The sequence below is a fragment of the Microcebus murinus genome, chromosome 14, assembly GCF_040939455.1.
Source record: "Microcebus murinus isolate Inina chromosome 14, M.murinus_Inina_mat1.0, whole genome shotgun sequence".
Taxonomy (NCBI): Eukaryota; Metazoa; Chordata; class Mammalia; order Primates; family Cheirogaleidae; genus Microcebus; species Microcebus murinus.
In genome coordinates, this window is record NC_134117.1 from 34,468,654 (window position 1) to 34,495,136 (window position 26,483).

Genomic DNA, 26,483 nt, shown 5'->3' on the forward strand with positions numbered 1-26,483 from the left:
GGCTATGCTAATTCAAGCCTTAGGTTCAGAAAGCCAAAATTATCCCATTTGTGAAAGCTTAGTCTGGTTAGCCATGAAACAGGTGTAGGAAAGACTAAATTTTTTTAGTGAGTTAAATGTTTTGGGAAACTAGGGACTTTGTGTGTGTAAAACTCTGACAGAGTTCATATATTGGTTCAAAGCTGCTAGTCACCTCTAATAAAGGACTTTGAAGAATTAAATTAGCCAGTAAGAATTCCAATCTAATGCCCACTCTGGTCACTCTTTGGGATGTGGCCAAAACAGATATACTGCATACTGTACACTTTGCAAAATATATGGAAAAGAAGGAAAATGCCCACTTTAATTAAACTGCAATCACCGTAATTACAGTTATAGTGATACTTGGAAACAGAGATCAAGTAACAGCTAACAGGCTTCTATCTAGCTCCAAACTGGTGACAGGAAGAGGACGAAGATGAGGAAGGGCAGGCACTCAGGAGATGAAGTACAATTTCATATGGTAGATCAGGGTAACCAGGATACTTCATTCACTATTGCTCCTGGCTGAGACTAAACATTAAGACTTGGGTCAGTAAGAACATTCAGTATATTGGACTGTGACTTTACAAAAACTAAGTAGACCAAGTAATGAACAAACCTCCTGAAAGCCATAGGGATAAAACATAAGCTTGCTTAATATGCCCACTAATAAATATTTTCCTGAATTTCTTTGGAGTTGTTCCCTTGAATTTAATGTTGTTAATCTCTACTGAATGCTTCTGAAGACCAAAAACTCACAATCAAAAGAGAAGGCAGTAGGCTATATCCTCTTTCCATTTTTAGATATACTCAGGTTTCTTGTGCTTTTAAATAGTATTTATCATCAACTTTTGATAAGCATTTGCTAAGTAACTTGTAATCACACAACCTTCTATAAGAAAAAAGTAAAATTTTAAACTTGTAAAACAGATTAGAAAGTGATTATTCTAAGAACTAAAATTTATTTTCTTTAAAAAAGGCTTCGCAGCAGGATTTCTCTAATGATCGTATGTAGGGCATTTGAAATTAATTCAAGTTATACTTATCTTACACACCATTTTGAGTATCATCTGTTGAATTTCAAACTGTCCCCAAAATCTGTTCCTATCAATCATTTCATCAAGTGGAATTATGAACACTCTATTCTAAGGTGGGCTTTAATAAAATGCTTCCATTATTAATTCTGTATTTCTAACTCATAATTATCTTACAGTTCTTTGTCAAAAGATGCATCCAAAGCATTTTCCAAAATATGCTCTGTTATAATAAAGAGTGTATTTACTTTACATCAAGAAAACAAAATTTGTTAAAATATGTGCTAGAAGCCAGAAACTTTCACTTGGTATTGTCAGTTTTCTAATTTTTGCTACTCCATTCTCCACAGAATAATATCTCAGGGTATGTGTGTGTGTTTTAATTATTTTTTCAGCTTTTTATTAGGTATAATTTCATACAATAAAATTCATTTGTTTCAAATGAACATTTTTTAGTAATTGTTTATACAACAAAGTATAGAGCATATCCATTTCCCTTAAGTTTCCTCATATCCTTTGATCCCATATCCTGACACTAGCCTCTAAGAAATCACTAATCTTCTTTCTCTCAGTATAGTTTTGCTTCATGTGTTTTAATTTGCATTTCCCTGATAACCAATGACCTGCAGTATATTTTCATACCCATTCTGACCATTGCCTATATCTTCTTTAGTGAAGCATCTGTTCAAGTCTTTTACCAGATTTTTACTGGATTGTGTTCTCATTACAATTTTAAGGGTTTCTTATATATCCTTATTGTATAAATCCTTTGTCTGATTAATGTATTGCAAGTATTTCTTTTCAGTCAGCAGCTTGTATACAATATATTGTTTTTTTCAGGTTGCTTTCAAGATTTTCTCTTCATCATAGTTTTCAGTAGTTTGACAATGATCTTTCTAGGTGTAGTTTTATTTGTATTTACCCTAATTGGGATTTGCAGACCTTGTAAGTCAATATTTCTTCATAAAAGTTAGAAAAGTTTTGGCCATTTTATTCCAGCCCTATTTTCATCCTTTTATCCTCTGGATCTCCAATTATACATGTTGTTAGTTCTTTTGATATTTTTCCCACAGGACTCTGAGGCTCTGGTTTTTCTTCCATCTTTCTTTTTTTAGATTGTGTATTTTTTTTCACTCTGATGAAAGTCATAAAGATTATATAAATTGATCTATCTTCAGGTTCACTGACACTTCTTCTGACATCTACAATCTGCTGTTAATTTTATGCAGGGGATTTTTCATTTCAGTTATTTTACCTTTTTGTCATAATATTTTTCTCTTTTTACTTTCCATTTCTCTCCTTATTGCTTCACTCATTAAGATGACATTTCCTTTATATCCTTGAACATGTACATAATAGCTGCTTTAAAGATTTTGCAAAATTCAACATTTGGGTCATGTCAAGGTTTGTTCTTCTTGACTGCTTTTATGCTTTACCATAGGATTCATTTTTCTGTTTCTTTCCATATCTAGTAACTTTTGACTACATACCACCCCTTATAAATATGTTGTAGAGAATCTGCACTGTATTTTCCTCTAAAAGTGCTGATTTTTATTCCAGTAGGCCGGTTACTTTCAAATTATGTAGGCTTGGTTTAATGCTTTATTAGTGTGGATCTGTAGAAGGCCCGAAGTGTTTTCGAGCTCTTTTAATTTGGCAGGGCTCACCCTCCAAATGGTGTTTCCCTTGAGATCTTGATTTTAGATCTATATATTATTAGAGCTTGATTTTAATCTATATTCTGGAATGTCGATGCTTATTTACAGTTTGAGAGCTGAAACAACCTCAGCTAGGAATGTGCATGTTGGGCATCTCAAATTTTTTTTAGCACTCTGCACATATCCACAAATGACCACAAAAGTGCTGTATTAATTTTGGGGTTATAAATAAATTTTAGCAAGTAAGCAAATTTCCAAATATGGAATTCATGAATAATGGGAATCAACTTTTTTTTTTCTAGAAAGCATAATGAAGATATTTTAATGCTTTAAAAAGGTTAAGTGTCTCCTACACAAGAACCAAAGATAACTTTCTTACTAACTCAGGGCCATCATTATAATAATCAAGGAAACAATGCTAAAATCTAATGAAATCTTTAAGGTTCTTAGAAGCCCCAGGTAGCAACAATTCTTAACGTTTCTGCTGTGTGTTTTTTGCCTCTTATTTATGTTTTTTTAAAAACCAATACCTTAAGGTACCTTAGCCGTATGACCTTGCAGAAGTAAACTTTGCGGGTCTTGGTTTTCTCATCTATAAAATGAAGAAATGTATTTCTAAGGTCTCTTCAGGTCTAAAATAATATTTATTTTCTAGCTGTCTCTGTTTTGGCTTCTAGATGCTATCCCCTCTTCCTTTCTAATTTTCTAATCTTATGTGTCCTGAAAACAATCTGAAGGACAACTCTATTAGATCATTAAAAAAGACATTCTAACTAAAGACTTGAGATTTTTTCTAAATAATGTGCATACATATTTTGGCAAATAGAAGACCTCTAAACATTTACTCCCTAAATCCTACCTATACTCCAAATAGATATGTAAAATTAGTTGTACATCCTAACAAAGTAAAAACAACTCATAAAACATAGTTAAGTATAAGGAAACCAAATACCTGACCTGTCACATTATGTATAGAAAAAAATAAACAAGAATAACAGCATTTTTCCTAGAATCTTCCCTGATCCAATACCTGAGATAATAGAGAAACACACACAGTTTGAAGAAACCATTATTAAAAAGCCTTATAAAAATATACAAGCAAATTGATTGTTGACTTATTTATTGAATTAAAATTATACTATGTATAAAATAATCTATATGCAGAGGGATTTAAAGTGTCACAATATATACAATTATCTTTACAAAGTCAGGATGCAAGTTACAATGATTCTGACTACAAAATTTATATTAAAACATTTTCCGTAAGTGATTTATTTCGCTGTTTTTGTTCGAAGTCGTCGTTTGAGAATCTGGTGATCACTCTCCTTCAGTTTTGGGTCCATTAGAATCTGAAATTAACATTTTCACAGTTTTTCAAAAATTAAGTGAAAATAAAATGAAAGTTTGTTTATAATGAATAAGATATGTTCATGTGCTTACTAATTGAAATAATAGTTACATTAGAGCAATGTTTATGCTCAGATTATAGCCATATCATATTTTATAAAAATACATGCCTAAAAAACAATAGATTTTGTAAAAGATTCTTTCAATACTACCTAACTCTAGAATTAAAATAACCTATACTCTGTATCGAATTCAGGGCATATATAGCTTAAAATAATTATTTAAATATTTGAAGACAAGTATCTCAAACAATTTTTAAGAAATGATCTTTCATGGCAACAAGTATATAACTTAGAAAGTAAAAAGCATATTATACTACAACTAAGAAAATAAATGATTTTCAGCCAAGGGAGGAAATTATGTACTAATCAGACAGATGGTGAAAACTGACTGACAGAATAGTATTTACTATTAGCATGCCTTAATTGACCCTAACTCTTTACCACTTGCCTTCATGTGCCAATCTCATATCTAATAGTTACTGTTGCAAAAAAAGGTTTCTCCTGATTTTTCTTGACCACTTCCTTTTGAAGATTTTTCCTTTAATTATTTTTCTACCTTCACTTTCATCTACTAAGCAAATGCAAGCATGATAGAAAATTAGAACTTTCCCTGCAACAGTACAGACTGTTCTGAGGGAAGAGAATGAGTCATGGAGTCAGGATGACAACTATAGTCTTTTCGTAACAGAACCTGGAAGGCTTAGAAGAAAGATGAAAGAAAATGGCTGAATCTCAATTCTATATTTTTACCACACACGCTTGGGCCCAGATTTGCACAACTCTTGTGCAAATCTTTACCACAACTCTTTACCACAAGAGTTGTAAAGATAACAACAAAAAAGAGATGTTAGAGGCAAATAAGTTACTAAATAGTGATAATTCTGTTGATGGAAATAAATTCCTCTGATGAGTTTTCAGATGCAAATTCATGACAGTAGTATACATTAATAATTGTATAACTATTGAGTTATATTTAATTAGTATACATTTAACACACTGAGATAAAAATTTAACAATAAAACTAAAACTATGGTCTTTAAAGCATGTGTTTTAAGAGAGCTGATCTAAAGAACAGAAATTCAAACCATTATAAAAAATTACAAAGACCATGAACTTTCTTCTGGGAAGAGGCTTCATAAATAAATAAATAAGAACATGAATAGTTTTACATTGATGAAACTGAAATACTATCTTACCACTTGGCCTGATATATCAATAGGAGATGAAATTTCATTTGTGTATAATTTCCGTTTGGCTCGTTTTGATTGAGACACATTTTCTTTACTTGCTTCTACATTTGAGAGCTTTGAAGAGCTCATGGTTTCAAGTATTTTCTTTGCTGGAAATAAAAATGTTAATTAGTTCTTAAAACCAATAATTTTCTATTAATAACTTCAAAAGTTTGAAATTCTTAATAAAGAACATATATACAAATGAAAAATACTACAATATATAAAGGCTGAAAGAACATGTGTAGACAATTCACAAAGAAAAAAATAAATGCCAAAGAAATGCATGAAATAATATTGTAAAAAAAAAAAAAAAGCAAATAAGCAAAATATTTAACTAATGTTCAACACAGTAAAAAGATTTTGGTAAATTATATTACATCAGTAAAATTCTGGCCTCTTTAATAATTTGGAAGAGGTTTATGCTATGTTAAACAAAAGAGCAGGATACATATATAGTGGATCATGTAGCATTAAAAATAAGGTGGCAGCTCTCTTTTCTACATCTTAGAGCCTGTGGAGGTCTCCTGGGAACAAGACTTCTAAAAGGCAAACATGTCTGGAAGGCTGTGGTGGAAGGCCATTTTTGCTGGCTATAAGCGCGGTCTCTGGAACCAAAGAGAGCACACAGCTCTTCTTAAAACTGAAGGTGTTTATGCCCGAGACGAAACTGAATTCTATTTGGACAAGAGATGTGCTTATATATACAAAGCAAAGAACAACACAGTGACTCCTGGTTGCAAACCAAACAAACCAGAGTAATCTGGGGAAAGGTAACTCAGGCCCATGGAAACAGTGGCATGGTTCGTGCCAAATTCCAAAGCAACCTTCCTGCTAAGGCCACTGGACACAGAATCCATGTGATGCTGTACCCCTCAAGAATTTAAACTGATGAAAAGTAAATAAATAAAAGTAGATTTGTAAAATAAATAAACAATAAGGTGGCAGATTATCTAGTTCAGTGCTCATGAATAAAGATGGCCAATGAATATTAAGTGCAAATACTCTATGATTATAAACTCTTTGTTTACTGTTTGCTTTCTGTCCTTTAGTGCATATGTGTGTGTGAACTATAAAAATAAACAGTTAATTGCATCTAGGAAGTAAAATAGGAATTTTTAAATTCCTTATTCTGTACAGTTGCTTTGTTTTTTAATGGGCAAATACTGATTTTAATAGAAAACATATCTCCATCTCAAAAAATTCCTAGATAGAAACTCCATACATATATATCCATATACATATGATATCATATGCATACATATACATATGATATCAACTAGATATTTTTTTTAATTTTCTAAAAATTTAAGGAAATATATTGAGAGTCTAACTTGTCAAGGGCTGAGCTGAGTTTGAGAGAGCTGAGCTTCCAGACATCAGAGTAGATAACCAGGACAACAAGCCAGAATGAAAGTAACACCCCAGATTCTTAACCACTTGTTACACTAGTATAAGCAAGAGTCTAAACCTGAGAAAGCACCAGCTTCTCCCATCCTCTTCTATATTCCCCCTTGGATTGGTACACAGCCTAGGGTCAGGTGGATCAGCACAGAAGTAGGGGTCATCTTACTACCCAGACAGCCCCAAGCAGTTTTATGGACTTCAGTGCTGGAGTTTGGGTGGAAGTGGGGGGAAAGCTACAAGTAGAAAAGTACTGAGTCACGGTGGAGAAAAGTGTCCTCAAGGTTCCTTCCCCTTCCCCTCTCTAAGAAGGTCTTGGGCGGAGATGCCTGAGGAAGGCCTCTGTAGAAGGCCCCAGTATAGAAGCTCTGAAGGCAGGCACCCAGGCTAAACCTGCAGATAAGTCAAAGAACACAGTTGGCCGGGGGACCTGGGCCCTTGATTGTCACTCTTGTAAGAAGCTATAATTCATCAGCCATACACCAAATCTGGTGTAGAAAGGGAAGCTTTCCCTCATGAAGCCTATCAGGTAAGTCTTTGGCACTGCCTGTGGTCAGGCCAGGGGTGGGAGGGTGGGGGTGGAGGGTAGATTTTGGCCTGAAGCCAAACTCCTCACTACTCTGTGGCTGCCAGTCACTAAGAGCTGAGGGTATAAACTAGACAGTTAGTCCTTGTGGAGCTTATATTTTAGTGGAAAAGAAAATAAAAAATTATGGTTTAAATAAATGCTAAGGAGGAAAAAAAATAGGACTGAGTAATAACAATTAAGTGAAGATGGGAATGAGGTTAGTAATACTGTGATGAAAGAAGTTGTCTCTCTGATAGCAGAGATTGGAAAAAGCCAGGGTGCATTCCAGAGAAAAGAAAAAGCAAAGAAAGCAATGTTATCAGGGCAATAAAGAAGCCCACATACTCTGGAACTATCGGAAGCTAGAATTGAAGCTGGCTAGTTATCAAACCATAAAATAACAGGAGATAAGATGAAGAGAAAAAGTGTCAGAAATCAAGTCATTCAGGGGAATGAGAAATCATTAAAGGATTTAAAACAGAGGAGTAACGTAATCAAATTTGTACTTAGAAAAGATGGCTCTGCCTGTCCTGTGCTGAATGGATAGGAGATGGGCAAGAAGGGAAAGCTGGGAGATCAGTGATGTTGAGTGATGGTCTGGTTTAAGAGTGCTTTTCAGAGCAACAGAATTTTAAGTAAGAACTAAATCTTTTTTTCTTTTTTCTCTATATTTCCAAGTGACCCACAACAATATATATGTATTGTAGCTACAATCCAAAATAGGGATTTATATTCCTGGGGGGGCGTGTAGGGAAGAAATCCATGTCAGGTATATTGGTAGGGAAGCTGTTAAAGAACTCAGTCAATCCAGTCAGGGAGACATTGCCCTTACTTGATTACTTACTTATAAACACCGCCCTTTCCTTTAAAAAACATGCTTCTTTTTAATATTTAAGTAACAGTCAATATCATTTAAATAAAATACATAAGAATCTAAAACAAGAAGTCCTTCCTCATCAAATTTAGACATTTAACTATTTGCTATATGTCCCTCCAGATATTTTCTATATATCTATAAATTTTTCTATATATCTATAAATACATATCTATATATTTTCTATACCTATAAAACCATAGATTTAAAACAATATATTTTTTGTAAAAATATACAAATGTGTCTGATATTCTGAAGTTCCCAAACTGTGCACTAAGGCATTGCTGCAGCAAACTCATAGGAGCAACTCAGGACATTTTAAATCTTCAAGGAAAACAATGATAATCAATACCCCAAGGTTCACAGTTTGAAAATGATATCAAATGGCATTCCTTTTGATGATGACATTATCTTTGCAACCAGGATTTTCAGAAGCTGAATTTTCAGTAATCGTTTGGCCTTACGTTCTAATAGATGAGACTATTAGGTAATTCTTTGGATCTAGGGGCACTGTGAACTGAGAAAGTTTGGGGACCTCTGTGATAAGTTTTCACAGAAAGTATATTCACATAACCTATCTGACTCAGTTCAACTGCCCTCTGCTTCTAGTCCCTTTTCTTCCCCATTCTTCCTACCTCTGGTGTCTAATTCATGCGAATGCTACCACTCAGGTAATCTCACAAAACCCATTCTTCCATCCTCCCTCCCCTACCCCTGCCAAGTAGTCCTTCCACATTCTATATGCCAGATGCATATTGCTAGCTGGAATTGCATGAATATTCCCTGCACTTTTCTGGTACTCTACCAGTGTTAAAACCATTCCCTCTGGTGGATGGACATACGTACATACACACATATGTGCGTGTATGTAGTATATATATATTAATATAGACAGAAGTATTAACATGTCCACATTATATTATAAATAAAAAGCACTAAGCATACTGTTTTTGCAACTAAACTCAATAGGTATGCATAAAAACATATGTTTTGACATATGTAAATAAGTAATACTTATATATGCATGGGGGAAAAATAGTAGCAGGACGTATACCACAATACTAACAGTAATTACCTCTAGAGGGTGCAATCCAACCAAAATTTTAATACCCAGGGTAAACCCCATCTCCTCCACAAAATCTTCCCAAAGCTCCCTAATCAGAAGAGCTCTCTTCCCTTCAATACTATCAAATGACTTTGCTTGAACCTCTGTAACTATATTAAGCAGCCTACTCTGGATCAATTACTTAAACATAAGCCTTTCTTCTCAATACATAGTGAATATCTAGACATATCATCCTTTCATCTGTTTCTTCTCACACTACCTAGCATAGGACAATGCCTATTTGAAGTATAATACTCACTGAACATTTGTTGAATTTATATACCAATTAGGTCTCAGAAAGCCCCCTCCATCTTAGAAAAGGTCATTTAATTAATTTTCTGCAAACCTTTTGATTGAAGAATTGTTGGAGAACGTTGTATGAAGTCTCCAAATTTCTGCAGAGTTCCTTCTTTCTTCTTAGTGGCCAAGTTTACATCAACTGTGGATGCCTGACTCCGTAAAGAATATGTTTTCTTAGATGATGTACGCGTAGAAACCTAATAAACAAACATTTTTTGTTATTGTTGATGAAGAATGTTAGAAGGAAATATTTATGGCCACAGTTGAATTAAAGAGGCCAGAGACAGCTTATGAATTCTCCAGGTAGGAAACTTGGGATTAAGTATAAGGGTCAGAGAATGGCAAAATAAATTTGATAGGCAGTGTGTTAAAGTCAGAAGTAGACACATGGAGATGTGCCTGCTACTGGCCAAATACTAAAAGTGATGTTCTAAGCTGAAATAGCTGAATAGGAAACAGAAGATAAATGAATTACAATTGAACACAGCTGGATTTTTGGATCATTGTTACAATTTTGGACAAAGTAAAAAACAAACCTTTTGTTCCTTTCTGACAGAAGAATTTCTATGCTCCAAAACAGGGAACTTCAAATTAGTTCTGGGTGTAGCATTCTTCTTATTTTCACATTTCAGCAAGTCCTAAAAATAAAGAATTTCAGCACCAGTTAATTTCCTAACAAAATTTTCTTTCTCTAAACTCAAAAAAGATAATCTGTGAAGTTACATTAACACTTAAGACAGTGGTTCTTAACTGGGGGCAATTTTGACTTCAGGAGACAATGGTAATATTTGGAGATTTTTTTGATTGTCATTGCCAGGGAGAAGGGGGATGTTATTGGTTATAAATGGGTAGAGGCTAGTAATGCTGCTAAACACCTCTACAATATCCAGGATAGCCTCTACAACAAAGACGTATCTAGCCCAAAATGTCAATTGCGCTGGGGGTTACAGAACCCTAACTGAAGGAGTGACTTTTTCACATACATCAAAATAATGCAATTACATAAGCTAACTGAAAAACATAGAAAGGATAATATCTTTTATTTGAACTTCATCTTTAAAATACAGCATAGCAATACAGCATCTTTAATATATAGCATAGCAACATACCCTGCCCCTAACTCCCAATGATATTAATAGAAGCATCTATGTCTAAGATCACTCACTGAAAGTTGGTAACATCAAAAACAAAATAAGGGCCAGGTGTGGTAGCTCACACCTGTAATCCTAGCACTCTGGGAGGCCAAGGCGGGCAGATAGAGGTGGGTGGATCATTTGAGTTCAGGAGTTCGAGACCAGCCTGAAAAAGAGCAAGACCCCATCTCTACCAAAAATAGAAAAAATTAGCCAGGCATGGTGGTGCATGCCTGTAGTCCCAGCTACTTGGGAGGCTGAGGCAGGAGGATTGCTTGAGCTCAGGAGTTTGAGGTTGCTGTGTGCTAGGCTGATGCCACGGCACTCTAGCCCGGGCAACAGAGTGAGACTCTGTCTCAAAAAACAACAAAAAAAACTTCACATAAGCACAAATAAAATATGAAAATTAAGATATTTATAATCTTTCGTCTCTACTAAACAGGCATGGCATCCTTACTCTTCTTTTCCCCATATAACCTCACATAGGATAAAGCCTTCTATAGATATATTCACTGACTTGAACTACTGCAAACCTTAGATGTACCAAAGATCATAAGCATAAAAAATGGAAAAAAGCAAGAAGAGAAAGAAAAGATCATGACCAAACCTCAGAATTCAAGTTACCAAGTAAAAGTCATAAGGGTCATAAGAAGCAGACTCCAGGAAAGGGGACAGATAGTAATCATGGGAAGCAAATGAGGAAAGACTATAATGCTAGGTCACCACACTCAAGAGTGTTCAGTAAAGAGCTCCTTATAGTATTAACTGGATTAGAATATAGCATTGTATCGATGATTTTCATGAGGACCCATATACTGTTTATTACAGTAGTGAAGATCTAGCAAAATCAGTTCAACATTTTAAATTTCTACATGATATAGCTACAACAATCTATAAATCTTTTCTGAAATACAAATGAAGAAGGGTATATACCAACAGTAAAATGAATATAATATTTGCATGTAGCAAATTTGGAGTGATTACTACACTCATTTTTTCCTTTTCCCTTGAAAAAACAGATGAAAAAAAGTCAATATAGGTGATAAAACTCAAATACTTAGTGTTCTAATGGTATTTAAAATGTATTTAAAAAATTAAGTATCAAACTAAAGTTAGTAAGACTCTACAAAACAATTTTTTTAAGGTGTATATGTAGCAGGAAAACTATGCTAAATAATATTCCCTCAGCAAATTTATTACCTGACAGAGAGCCTCAGGAGTATGGTTAATACTATTTCTGCTCTTCCACCAGCTTAAAAATATATTAATCTTTAAAGGAGTAAAAGAAAGTTGGAGAAAGTTATTTTGCTTAAGAGTATATAATTAGTTTTAAACTTATAACAAGTTACTTTAAAAATAAACATCATCATTTATTATATATCTACCATATGCAGAGCAAAGGCTAAGCATTTTAAACACAATAATCCATTATTTCAAAAAGAAGGAAATAGGACCAGAAAGCTTATGTGACTTGCCAAATCTTCATGACTAGGATACAGTAGAAGGTTTGACAGCTTTACAATAAAGAAGCTGCAGTAAGAAGAGGTAATTATAATAGGCTAACATTACCCAGAGGCCCAAATTTTAATATAGGCTGACAGAAAAGAATTTCTTTTCCAAAATTTGCTATGACCACAGAGACTGAAGGTTTTAGTTAAATGACAAAGATTGTACTCAAGCAAGTTAGCCATTTTAGTTTCTCTAATTTCTGTATTAACCCTTGTTCTCTTCCACTGGAAGGAAAGTGACTAAGTGGGAACAGGACTGGTATATTTAAACAGTTCTCCAGTAAAATCCACCATCATTTGATCTAACACAGTTTACCTGAAGCAAGTGATAAATTTTAATATCCATTGCTTTTTGTCTGAGAACTGTTAAACCACAGTGATATTCTGAAAGGGTATAAAACATACCATAAATTATGATTTTGGTCTCTAAAAGTAGTGCCTATAAAGAGGACAGCAGTGTAGCACAGCTTACCTATACATTGTAACTGAGCTTAGTAATAAGAAGCTTGTTAAATTTATTCTCCAGTTAAGTATTTACCTCTTCCATTTCATTACTCTTCCTTTTCCGAGCCTTGGAAATCTTAACTGTCACTGGTGTGGTACAACCAGGGTGTTTCACTGCCATTTTGTTTGGCCGTAAAGGTGTAAATTGAATCTCTAACTCAGGCTTTGGAAATCGAGTACTTTGATCATTTTCTGTTGACACTTCACAAGAGTCAAGAACTACAGATCCACCCTAGAACAGAATTAAAAAGGAAAAAAAAATTACTTGTAGAATATGAATTTATAAACCACAAAGAACTAATTCTGTCAAATGACTATTCAAGACAATGGACTGAGAAAAATAAAAAGTGTGCTGGGCCACAGCAAGAACAGAAAGAATGAGTTATCTCTATCCTCTCCAGGTTTATATATGGTATGTGAAAATTTGGGGAAACTTAGAGATCAATATTTCCCAAACTTGTGTGATCACAAGAATTGCCTGGAGAATTTGTTTAAAAGATACCTGGACCTTACATATACAACAAACCTACTAAATCAGAAATCTCCAAGGAAGAAAGCTAGGATTTTTAACAAGCACTCCAGCTCCGGTAGATTTAAAGTTGGCTGCAAATTCTTTCCTACTCCTCCCATTGAGAGATAGAGTCTTCTCCTCTCCTTCAATCTGGCCTTTAATGAATTCTATGGCCAATATGATGTGGTAACACCTGGTCCTTCTAAGGACCATAACATTATAGTCTTCTAAAGCTCAGTCCTAAGAAGCATTGCAACCTCCATCCTATCCTCTTGAAACATTTTCGAAACACTTCTCCTCAAAATGCCCCATCTTAGAATCCAGCCACTGTGCTGTGAGAGGTCCAGGTCCAAGTCACCGGCAGAGGACACATATAAATCCAGTGGAACTTCCAGAATCAACTATCAACTAAGTGAATGAATCATTTTGGAGTTTCGGCCTAGTTAAATACACTGATTTTCACGAAGGCAAGAAAAATACAGAATAGCACAATATGATTCCCAAAACTGGAATATATAACAACTGCTAGAATTATATATAGAAAATTGGAACCAAGAAGTTTTTAAGGCAACATATATAAACTTACGGAGAAAGAAATGTTCTATTATATGTTCGTCCACACAATGAAAAATTAAACCTTTATGGGTTAACTTCAAACTTTTCCACAAACTTTATGATTTGTATTATTTCTAAGGTCAATACTAATCAATTGAAACTCTACCAAGAACTATTAAGGAAAGGTCAATAGAAAAGGAATGGCAAATGTTATTTTCCTAGATTAAAATGCCCTTCTCAGTTGGGTATGATGGCATGCACCTGTAATTCCACCTACTAGGGAAGCTGAGGCAGGAGGATTGCTTGAGCCCAGGAATTTGAGTCCAGCCTAGGCAACATAGCGAAACCCTAGCTCTTAAAAAAAGTAAAAAAGCCATTCTGTTCTCATTCTTTGTTTAGTAAACTTCTATTCACCTTTAAGATTCAGTATATCACCTTCTCTAATCCACAACCACTCAGGCAAAATTCTCTGCATCCTATTCAGTCAGTATTCCTTATTGCACTTTCTTCATATTTCTATCACAACAGCCCATACAAAAAGGTTAAACAAGTTAGTCATTTATATGACTGTATTGTTAGATTTCTCACTCCTTAAGGATGATAATCATATATTTTTAATTTTTATATCTTCAGTTTTTAGACAGGTTCTCAAAACTGAATGTTCCCAATAAATTTGTTTAAAAAATAAATTTAAAAGTAATTTTATTTTCAAAAATTTTAAGTGACATAGAATTTTTATTTATTTCATACCCAATCTGAGAATCTCTATATTATCCAAAGTTACTTAAAGAAACTTGAGCTCAATACAAATTAGGAAAACTCATCATGAGTTATTATTAAAGGTTGGTGACAAAATTGCTAAATGGATACATTTTTTAAAAAAAATACTATTTAATACAATGCTTATTAAAGGAATCTATTATGAGACCAAATAATCATTCCTACTTTATCTTTTGCGGGATTTCCTATTTCTAACCATCAAGTATGTTTATATTAAGAGATGTATTGTTTTTACAAAGAGATTAGCATCTTCTGAGGATCTAATCACCCAAAATAATTTCATCTCAAAAGCCTCTAGCTTTCCTTCACACAGCAGATGGCACATATAACCCACTGTGCAGTAAGGTACCTATAACAAGTGTTATTTAGTAATTCATGGTGAGTAAAGAGGGTAAAAAGTAGACTGTTACCAAATACCCACCTCTATTTCATTCCTAGAAATTTCAAAACTTGTTGAGTGAGGTTCAGATTCAATTCTGCCAAGATCTGTTGAACTAATATGTCTGGGCTTGATAGCCATTGTTTGATTTTCCTAAAGTAAGGAAACATTAAAGCAATAAGCCATTATAACCTAAAAATATATTAAAACACTTCACATAATGAATATAAAATCAAGATTTGTATGGACTAAACAGTGGAAATAATTTAAAATTTCTTCAATGACCCCGTAACCCTCCCACCTCTTTTATCCTCAGAGACTCAGGAAAGCTTGGGCAACCTTCCATCCTCCTCCAAGTCTAATCTAAGGAGAAATGCAAAAGCCCGCTTTCTATTTTCAAAGTGTTTTGTACACATTCTCTCCTTTTACTTTCATTTCAACTCTCTAGTTAGATTTGGCAAGAATCATTATTCCTATTTTCCAGATAAGGAAATATAGATCTACATGTTAAATGCACAGCCAAGGTCAGTATTGAGCTGGAATTTGAACCCCCAAAACTGCTTTTGATAACACAATTTTGAAAAACTAGAGGCTTCTTGGGAATGCAACTATAGCATGGGATTAGCAAAGTCCATAATGAAAACTAAATCTTTTCTTGCAGCACACTCTTCAACCCATTTCCTCAGTCATAAGGTAGATTCTATTCCTAAATCCTACTTAAGAGATTTATAAAGAAATATCAGATTATATTTTTAAACTTGATAAATTCCAACATAGACCTCCTCATCATAGCCATCAAAATCAAAAGTCAAATATACCTTTTATGTAACTTACAGATTATGTCCAAGTAAGAAAGATCCTATTGAATTCATAAAAGGGAAAGCAACTAGCATATACTGACTTCCATGGGAGTAATAACTATGCTACTTGTTTTACAAATGTTAAGAAAACATTTTAACATTCAGAAATGTTAAGTAATTTTCCCTAAGGGTTCCAAAACCACAGTGACAGTAGTTGATATGTAGTTTTTCTGACTTTCAAATCTGTGTTATTAAACAACATGATACTACCTCTTAAAGTAGGCAATCTCTCTTTGAATCATAAAGTCTTTTGATGTGACACACACACACACACGCACACACACACATTTTTCCTATTGTTTGAAGGCCTCAGAACAGCTGATTTTTAAGCGCAGATCATTTATTCCAGAAAGACTAGCTTCAGACGTACCCAGATTCAATTTACTGGGAAGTAGCTATCTGTGAAAGGCAATCCTCTTTTCATTCAGGGTTCCCAATCCCAATGTACTATTACAAAAGTAATATTTAATATTTATTGACTGCTAAATAAAAGACTCATAATGTGTCCCCACTACAGGGCTCACTTTCAAAATAATTTGTATCTTTATATAATAAACTTAAGGGTGGGCCTAAGTACTTAAATATCATAAAGAGTTCATGTTGAAACCCATTTTTAAATTTTAAAGGTAGATTAGGGATTATATCATGAACTGTTGATTTTCTAGTTTCTCTACCTGGGAGATATAACCAAAATATTGAAGAAAATTCTATATCTCAGTCATTTAATGATAAATTCTGAAAATTCAAAACTCATGAGAAATATTCAAATATTCCAAATTCTGATTCCTCTCTGGTCTACTGAGACTTACTTTTTTATATTTTAAGAGTTAATCAATTAAACAATTTTGAAAAATTCCTGTGTTCAATAAAAATGGCATAGAAAGAACAAGATTCTACTAACTGTTTTAGAAGCCTCTGATGTGATCTTTTTTAACTGTTCAATTTCATTATCTTTCTGTGTGTTATTGGAGATCAGTGCTTTCATTTGTATTTCTAAAGCTGCAACCAGCTGATCCCGTTCTTCTCGCCACTTTTTAAGGTCACTATCTTTCTTTGTCAGCTGTTCTTTTAGTATTTCCTAACCAAGAAATAAAAAAAAAATATTAAAGTAAACTTTCAGACATTATGAATCTAAAAACATTTAGAAACTGTTATTATACATAACACCATGAATACAACTGTGAACAAGACATATAACAAATTATATCGTCAAGTCTAGATAAAATATTTATTTATAAAACAAAATACATAATACCATTTTATACATTAAATGTACAATGCTATATCCCTATCCCACCTCATTCCAAAAATCAGCTTATTAGTAACTTCTTTCAATAAACAATTATAGTTGTTGCTTTTAAACTAATACCAGCATTTCTCCCCCTGTTGAGGAAATGGCAGGATAAAGTTACAGTAAAATAAATGGCAAATCTAATAGTAACAAAAAATAGGAAAAATGAAAATAAAAATATACCATTTACCACGGGTTAAAAAAATATGAAATACTTAGTGGAATATTAAAGAAAATTATGTGTAAAACCTAAACATAAAAAACTATAAAACACTGCTGAGAGAGATTAAATAAACTCCTAAATATTAAATAAATGAAGAGAAAATTTGTGTTCATGGATCAAAAAATTCAGTATCATTGTCAGTTCTCCTAAAATAGATCTATAGAATAAAGGCAATTTCAATCAAAATCCAGATGCTTGTGCATGTGGAAAGAAATGGAAAAGCTGACTCCAAAAGTTATATGGAAATGTAAAATGCTCTAGAATAGCCCAAACTATCTCAAAAATAATGAACAAAGTGGACGTAATCAACTAGGTCATTTCAAGATACTACAATAATCAAGACAGTGTGATAATGATGTAGGATAGAGAAATCAGTGGAACAGAAGAGAGAGTCCACAAATGTATGGACTATTGACAGGACTACTGACATTCTGCAAGAGCCAAAATCAATGAGGAAAAGGACAGTCCTCAACAAATGGTGCTGCAACAACTAAATAACCAAATGAAAAAAAATGAACCTCAACCGTAATCTTATGCCACATACAAAAATTAACTCTTGGACAAATGATTTATGAAAAAAGTAGCAGAGCAGTGGGGACAAAACAGTCTTTTCAAAAAATACTCCCAGGTCCACCATATAAACAGAAGCAAAAACAAAGACCATACGATCCTCTCAATAGACGCAGAAAAAGCATTTGAGAAAATTCAACACCCTTTTATGATAAGACGCTTAACAAAATAAGCATAGATGGGCCTTACCTAAAAATGATACAAGCCATATATGACAAACCCACAGCCAACATCATACTGAATGGGCAAAAATGGAAAGCATTCCCACTTAGAACTGTAATAGGGCAAGGTTGCCCACTATCTCCACTTCTATTCAACATAGTGCTGGAAGTCCTTGCTATAGCAATCAGGCAAGAGAGTGGAATTAAGGGCATGCAAATGGGAGAAGAAAAAATCAAACTCTCACTCTTACTCCTTGAATTGATAAATGAATTCAGTAAAGTCTCAGAGTCTTTGAGACTCTAAAGTCTCAAAGTCTCTTTGATTTGATATGTATCAAATCAAAAGTATTGATTTGATACAAAATCAATACACACTAATCAGAGGCATTCATATCCACCAGTAACATTCAAACTGAGAACCAAATCAAAGACTCAATTCCCTTCAAAAGAGCAACAAACAAAATAAAGTACTTAGGAATATATTTAACTAAGGAGGTAAAAGACCTCTACAGGGACCTCTACTATGAAACATTGAAGAAGAAAATAGTAGAGGACATAAACAGGTGAAAAACCATACCATGCTCATGGTCGGCAGAATCAACATTATTAAATTACTAAAATTATTAAATTATTAAAATGTCTATACTACCCAAAGTGATCTACAGAGTCAAGGCTATCCCTATTAAAATACCATCATCATTTTTCACAGATATAGAAAAAATAATTTTACACTTAGTATAGAACCAGAGAAGACCCCGTATAGCAAAAGCAATCCTAGGCAATAAAAACAAAATGAGAGGTATTAATTTACCAGACTTCAAACTATACTACAAGGCTATAGTAATTAAAACAGCTTAGGACTGGCACAAGAACAGGGACATTGACCAGTGGGACAGAACAGAGAACCCAGATATAAAACCATCCTCATATAGCCAACTAATCTTTGATAAAGCAGACAAAAACATACACTGGGGAAGAGAATACTTATTTAATAAACGGTGCTGGGAAAACTGGATAGCCACATGTAGAAGACTGAAACACGATCCACACCTCTCACCTCTCATAAAAATCAACTCACGCTGGGTAACAGACTTAAACCTAAGGTGTGAAACTATTAGAATTCTACAGGAAAATGTTGGAAATACTCTTCTAGACATTGGCCTAGGCAAAGAATTTATGAAGAAGACCCCAAAGGCAATCACAGCAGCAACAAAAATAAACAAATGGGACCTGATAAAATTAAAAAGCTTCTGCACAGCCAAAGAAACTATCAAGAGAGCAAACAGACAACCCACAGAATGGGAGAAAATTTTCACAAGCTACACATCCGATAAAGGCCTGATAACTAGAATCTATTTAGAACTCAGGAAAATCAGCAAGGAAAAATCAAACAACCCTATCAAAAAGTGGGCAAAGGACTTGAACAGAAACTTTCCAAAAGAAGACAGAATAATGACCAACAAACATATGAAAAAATGCTCAACATCTCTAATCATCAGGGAAATGCAAATCAAAACCACAAGATATCACTTATCTCTATTGAGAATGGCCTTTATTAAAAAGTCCCAAAACAATGTTGGCGTGGATGTAGAGAGATAGGAACACTCCTACATTGCTGTTGGGACTGCAAACTGGTTCAGCCTCTGTAGAAAGCAATATGGAGATACCTTAAAGCGATACAAGTAGATCTACCATTTGATCCAGCAATCCCATTAGTAGGCATCTACCCAAAAGAACAAAAGACACTCTATAAAAAAGACACCTGCACTGGAATGTTTATAGCAGCACAATTCGCAATTGCAAAGACGTGGAAACAACCCAAGTACCCATCAATACATGAGTAGATTAATAAAATGTGGTATATGTATACCATGGAGTACTATTCAGCTATAAGAAACAACAGTGATATAGCACCTCTTGTATTTTCCTGGATAGAGCTGGAACCCATTCTACCAAGTGAAATATCCCAAGAATGGAAAAATAAGCACCACACGTACTCACCAGCAAATTGGTCTCACTGATCAACACCTAAGTGGACATATAGGAATAACATTTATCAGGTGTTGGGCAGATGGGAGTGGGGAGGAGGGGATGGGTATATACATACATAATGAGTACAATGCACACCATCTGGGGAATGGACACACTTGAAGCTCTGACTCGAGAGGGGAGGGGAAGGAAGGGCAATATACATAACCTTAACATTTGTACCCTCATAATATGCTGAAATAAAAAAGAGCAAAAAAAATAAATAAATAAAAATAAAAAGTACTACCAGGTCAATTGGTAATCCACATTGAAACAAACAAACAAAAAGAGCCTTAACCCCTATCTCACACCAGCCCAAAAAATTAATTCTAAGATCTAAATAGAAAAAGTAAAACGTTAACACTTTCAGGAACTAACATAATAGACTATAATAGGTCCTTGGGGCTCATATAGGAAAAGATTGGGAAAATTATGATAAATTTCAGAACTTTTATTCATAAAAAGGCAGTAAGTGTGAAAAATCAAACTAGAGATTGAAAGAAGGTACTTGCAACGCATTACAAAGGACTCTAATCCAAAAAAGTATAAAGAACTTCTACAAATAAATAAGAAAAGTTAGACAATCCAATAGAAAAACAGGCAAGGGGACTTGTATAGGCACAGCCAATAAACAAATGCAACAATCTTCAATCTTATTAGTAATCAGGGAAAAGCACATTAAAACCATAAAACATGACTGACAATGACTTATTTTGGTGAGAATTTATAGAGCCTCTAATACTATAATAGTTGAAGTGCAAATGGGTACAACTACTTTGAAAATTATGTCAGCATGCTACTAGAGTTTCACATATACATACCCTATTATCTAGCAATTCTCTTTTTGGACATTATGTGTATCAAGAGCAATGTATAAAAAATGTTTATAGAATTTACCCATTAACAGTCAAAAACAAGAAACTACCCACATATCTTCAACATTAAAATGGATAAACAGCGTTACATTCATACACTGAAATATTCAGCAATGAAAACTAACTCCAGGTATAGGCAACAACATGGATGATTCTCACATATAATACTGAGTGAAAGAAGTCCGGCACAGACACACACACACACATATATATGTATGTGTGTGTGTGTGTATATGTGTGTATATATATATATGCTTCCATTTATACAAAATTAAAAATGGACAAAACTAAAGTCTAACATTGAAAGATGGAATTACTATTACCTTTGGGAAAGAGGCAGAAGAGAGAGCTTCTGGGGTGTTGGCAAAGCTCTATTTCTTGAAATTCATATTAGTTAAGTGGGTGCTGGTTTTATAATAAATAACTCACTAAACTATATGTTTTATTTTTCATGTTATATGTTGCAATTTAAAAAAGCTTTAAAAATAAAAAATTTGTTTCTTAAATATAGCAGACACAAACACCACCTAGGTATGATTATAAAAAAACATGAGAGAAAGGAGCAAGCTAGCTTTCCCTAGGATTAAAAACTCAAAGTGGGTTTACTTCTTGGCATTGTTGCCAGAGAGGCCACTAACTAAGAAAAGAAAATACCCTTCACCCGTTCCTGGGGGTTTGGAACTGAAGCAACGATGACAGCCTTCAGTTTTGATTCTCCCTCTTTCCTCTTTCTATTGGTCAGGAAGGTTTGATAGGCTGTAGGACAAGAACAGAAAACCAGGAGCAACCTTTCCTGTTAAGACAGATGCATCGAACCCAACACTTCCTGGAAGTACCTCCAATCACAAGGAGTTAGCACATAAAATGAAACATCCATTGCAGAGCTGTGGTAATGACAAGTATCTCACAAGATTTGGCATATGACCAAAATAAAAGAGTCAAGACTCTAGGCAAACATGACAACTAAATGAAATGTATTAATAGTACCTACAAATAAATTCTGGACCCAAAAGACGACATTAGAGGGAAAACTGCTGATATTCTAATAAAGTCCAAAATTTAGCTAACAGTCTTATGATAACATTTAATCGGTTCTGATCATTGCACTGTTGTTGCATAAGATGCTAACGTCAGAAGTTGGGTGACAGATATACAGGAGTTCTCTGTATTAGTTTTGTAACTTTTCTGTAAATAAAATGACTTTAAAATAAGAAGGTAAACTCTTTTTTAACAGGAGCAAAGGAAGTTTGTTTATACCAAGTAACACAAAGGCAGAGCACTTAGTAGTAGTAGTAGATCCTCCTCCTTCAGAAAGGAGAGAAACTTCAACAAAGGGCTTTCCCTGAAATGTGGCTTCCACTTTTCCAAGACTATAAATAGTGCACAATTAAATGCCACCTGTCCATAGATACATCATTGAGGGGCTTAAGGGCTACTGCACAGCTGTCCTTTTCTAGCTATGTCCGCTTGCCCAGGGACATGGCCAGTATACTGCTCTGTATTGACTTCCACTTCACTCAAGCATCAAAACAAAAACATCTACAAAGGCAATAGATGCTCCCCAGCATCTTATACAATTGGGGGTAAGTGAACATTGTTTTTCTGGAAGATGGAGTGTCTAAATTATCTAGTGGGAAAAAAAAATTTAGTACGTTAAAGGAAAAGAGCATGATGTCTGGAGTAGAATACATGCATGGCCTGGAGTTTAGTAAGTAAACTGGAAAGTTTAGCCCACAAAAGACTCATTTTAATAAAAATTGGCCAACTTTATCCAATATTCAATGTTGAAAGAAGCTTTAAAGCTGGAGTGAAAAAGAGTGGGAAAACAATACTTAATTTACTGAAAATCAACTTTCTAGTTTTTATAGAAAAATTTAGGCCGGGTGTGGTGGCTCACGCCTGTAATCCTAGCACTCTGGCAGGCCGAGGCGGGAGGACTGCTTGAGGTCAGGAGTTCGAAACCAGCCTGAGCAAGAGCAAGACCCTGTCTCTACTATAAATAGAAAGAAATTAATTGGCCAACTAATATATATATACAAAAAATTAGCCAGCCATGGTGGCGCATGCCTGTAGTCCTAGCTACTTGGGAGGCTGGCAGGAGGATTGCTTCAGCCCAGGAGTTTGAGGTAGCTGTGAGCTAGGCTGACGCCACGGCACTCACTCTAGCTTGGGCAACAAAGTGAGACTCTGTCTCAAAAAAAGAAAGAAAAATTTAACAGTTATCAAAGTCCACTCCTAAAAAAAGACAAAGGCAACAGATGATAATATGATATTGCCAGGTTACAATTATTGTAAATAGAGAACTGGTTTTTCATTTAAAAACAATGTTTATTTGTTGCTCAACAGTTTTCCTAGGATGAATGATGATTTTAACCTCTTTTTTCTGATGGAAAACACTGCATGTCAAATAGACTAAGTGTCAATTACACAGGAGAAAAAGGCTGGGAGCAGTGTCTCACACCTGTAATCCCAACACTCTGGGAAGCCCCATGAGAGGATTGCATGAAGCCAAGAGTTAGAGACAAGCCTGGGTAATGGCCCCTACAAAAAGTAAAAAAAAATTAGGCAGGCATGGTGGTGCACACCCATAGTCCCAGCTACTCAGAAGATTGAGGCAGAAGGATTGCTTGAGCTCATCAGTTTGAGGATGCAGTGAGCTATGATGATGCCACTGCACCATAGCTTGGGCAACAGAGCAAGACCCTGTCACCAAAATAAATAAAATAAATCAAACAGAAAGGATAAAAACAGGCTAAGGTAGAATCATTACAAGAGTTATAGAACTATAACTAATCAATATAACATCATTTGTATTATATAGGTAAAGTCTTCTAGAAACTATTTAGTTGACTTTAACAAAAAGCCCAATAAAATTGGCTTATGAGATAAAATGCACACATCATGTTAAAATCTGCAGTTCAAACTGCAGAAAGTTTTCAAATAAAAGGGAAAACTCCGCAGCAGTCAAAAGGAAGAGATTTTTAACTTCGGCATCTAGATATTGAAAGGCAAGTAGGTATTTTCCAAACATGCTAAATGGACTGAAAAGTTAAAACAAGAACATAAATGAATATCAAGATAAACTGGGACAGAAAAGTTATCATACAAATAGACAACCTGCCTTTAAAAAACAAAACAGGCAACCACAGAGACTGATCAGGATTCCAGAAATAAATTTAACCAACCAAGAAAAGCAGGCAATATACATCAAAGATATATTTGTTACCACTTCATTCTGTTGCTTTAAACAACGCTCCCTGTCTTCAGCATATTTTTTCATCTCTTTGTTTCGCAGATTTTCTGCTTCTTTTGCTTGAGTGATAAGCATCATTTTTTCTTCTAACCATTTCTTTTTATCAGCTTTATATTTCTGTTCAGACTCCTATATGTATAAATGGTACAAATTATTAGAGAATGCCTAAGAAGTAGCCAATAAACCTGTTATTACAACATTTTGATATAGTCCATCACTTCACCTTTTTAAAAACTTTAAAATATTCTCAGGAGAGAAGTGATTTGGAAAAAAAAGAAAAAAGATAAAAACTTTAAAATAAGTGTTTTTCTTTAAAATAACAACAAGATTAGAGTTTATTTCAGGTTATAAAAATAAACATTAGCTGGTTTGCTTTCATAAACAGTATTTCCTATATAAACTTTATTTTGCTATAAATCACGTTTAAGTACTTTTATCAGTGAACTTAAGAAGAAATATACAACTTAAATTTCTGAAAGAGTTAAGTGTCTCAAGTCTTCCTGAATGCCAGGGGAAAAAAAAAGACTTGGTTTGTGGTGGTCATTTCTAACTGTATGGTTCCAAAAATAGAATATTCCTGGCTACAAAGGATGTCAGATAAAGAATAACTTGTGCAACAGGACAAACATTTATTAAAGGAACATTCAGAACAGCTAGACACAGAATACAGTTGACTGGTAATATTCAAACTGGTTCTATAGATCCTTTGGGTTCAGAAGCTTCTAATTTTATATATTCAAAAGCCAAGTAAAACTTCATTTGAAACAAAAACAGTAATACCACTTTAAAAACTTCTAAAACCACTGTACTAGATAAACTATGTCAGTCCGTTTCAGGATTACAAAGTTTGTAACCTAAGACAATGTGATTATAATGTGCAATACATTAAGACTTTTTTTTTTTTTTTTTCTGAGACAGAGTCTCACGCCCTGGCTAGAGTGTCGCCCTGGCTAGAGTATGGTGGCATCTGCCTAGCTCACAGCAACTTCAAACTCCTGGGCTCAAATCCTTCTCCTTCAGCCTCCCGAGTAGATGGTACTATAGGCATGCACCACCATACTCGGCAAATTTTTTCTATATATTTTTAGTTGGCCAATTAATTTCTTTCTATTTTTTAGTAGAGATGAGGTCTTGCTCTTGCTCAGGCTGGTTTTGAACCCCTGACCTTGAGCAATCCATCCACCTCAGCCTCCCAGCCACCTCAGCGTGAGCAAGACTTCTTAATATTAACATTCTCAATATGGTTGACATATTGTTTTTCATAATTAATGGAGTATTCTAGGTGCTTCTGAACTTTCACAATGAAAAGGATAAATTCTAGAATATATAACTATTACAAAGAAAATATTTTCCTAATTGTTTTCAATATCTGATTATATACAGCCTGAATTTAAGAAGTAGTTTAGATGCAGCCGACTTTCCAAAACCATTATGTTTCCTTCAATCCCAAAACTGCAATTGTGAATGCCACTTCTAATAAAATGTACAAAATTCTAAATAGTACTTGGTAAATCCCATGAAGAATGAAGCTACCATTTGTTGTATTCTACATAGTTTCATATGTATTCCAGTGGTCATATATATAATTCTATTCCAATTTAATAATTAAACTTTGAAGAGATTATTTAGAATAATCAAAATAATTATCCTGATGATCATTTTCTCCACAGCAGTATTTGATCAGTAAAAAGGCTAAGGAGTAGAAAAATGGGTACAAAGACATCGGAAGTGGGGGTTTAAGAATTAAATCTGTAAAACATAATATTGAGGACCCAATCACTGCATTTTTATTGGCACTAGTTTGTAATTTCCTGTCCATGTTATTATTATGTACACTGAAATACTGTATCTATATATTAATATCTCTCAGGTATTATTTCACTTATATCTAAATTAATTACAAAAAATAAAATACTGGGGCCGGGCGCGGTGGCTCACGCCTGTAATCCTAGCACTCTGGGAGGCCGAGGCGGGCGGATTGCTCAAGGTCAGGAGTTCAAAACCAGCCTGAGCGAGACCCTGTTTCTACCATAAAAATAGAAAGAAATTAATTGGCCAACTAATATATATATAATATAAAAATCAGCTGGGCATGGTGGCGCATGCCTGTAGTCCCAGCTACTCGGGAGGCTGAGGCAGGAGGATCGCTTGAGCCCAGGAGTTTGAGGTTGCTGTGAGCTAGGCTGACGCCACGGCACTCACTCTAGCCTAGGCAAGAAAGCGAGACTCTGTCTCAAAAAAAAAAAAATA

The 26,483-nt window shown here is 34.4% G+C and overlaps 1 protein-coding gene and 1 pseudogene across 5 annotated transcripts in view; one reads left to right on the forward strand and one right to left on the reverse strand.

The window, feature by feature from the left end:
- Positions 1 to 1,369: 1,369 nt before the first annotated feature.
- KIF20B (kinesin family member 20B) overlaps positions 1,370 to 26,483 on the reverse strand; it is a 75,719-nt gene continuing 50,605 nt past the window's right edge. Inside the window, exons 26-34 of one of the 5 annotated variants that reach the window (XM_012765360.3) lie at positions 24,207 to 24,362; positions 16,734 to 16,910; positions 15,015 to 15,125; positions 12,782 to 12,979; positions 11,936 to 12,004; positions 10,139 to 10,240; positions 9,649 to 9,799; positions 5,319 to 5,461; positions 1,370 to 4,062 (exon numbers count right to left, since the gene is read on the reverse strand). In XM_012765360.3, the coding sequence (XP_012620814.1) occupies positions 3,985 to 4,062; positions 5,319 to 5,461; positions 9,649 to 9,799; positions 10,139 to 10,240; positions 11,936 to 12,004; positions 12,782 to 12,979; positions 15,015 to 15,125; positions 16,734 to 16,910; positions 24,207 to 24,362 (1,185 nt within the window). In that variant the 3' untranslated portion in view covers positions 1,370 to 3,984. The remainder of the gene's footprint in view (positions 4,063 to 5,318; positions 5,462 to 9,648; positions 9,800 to 10,138; positions 10,241 to 11,935; positions 12,005 to 12,781; positions 12,980 to 15,014; positions 15,126 to 16,733; positions 16,911 to 24,206; positions 24,363 to 26,483) is intronic. The other 4 variants (XM_012765343.3, XM_012765381.3, XM_012765371.3 and 1 more) reach the window with 4 other exon arrangements.
- On the forward strand, positions 5,878 to 6,238 carry LOC105871811 (large ribosomal subunit protein eL33 pseudogene; annotated as a pseudogene).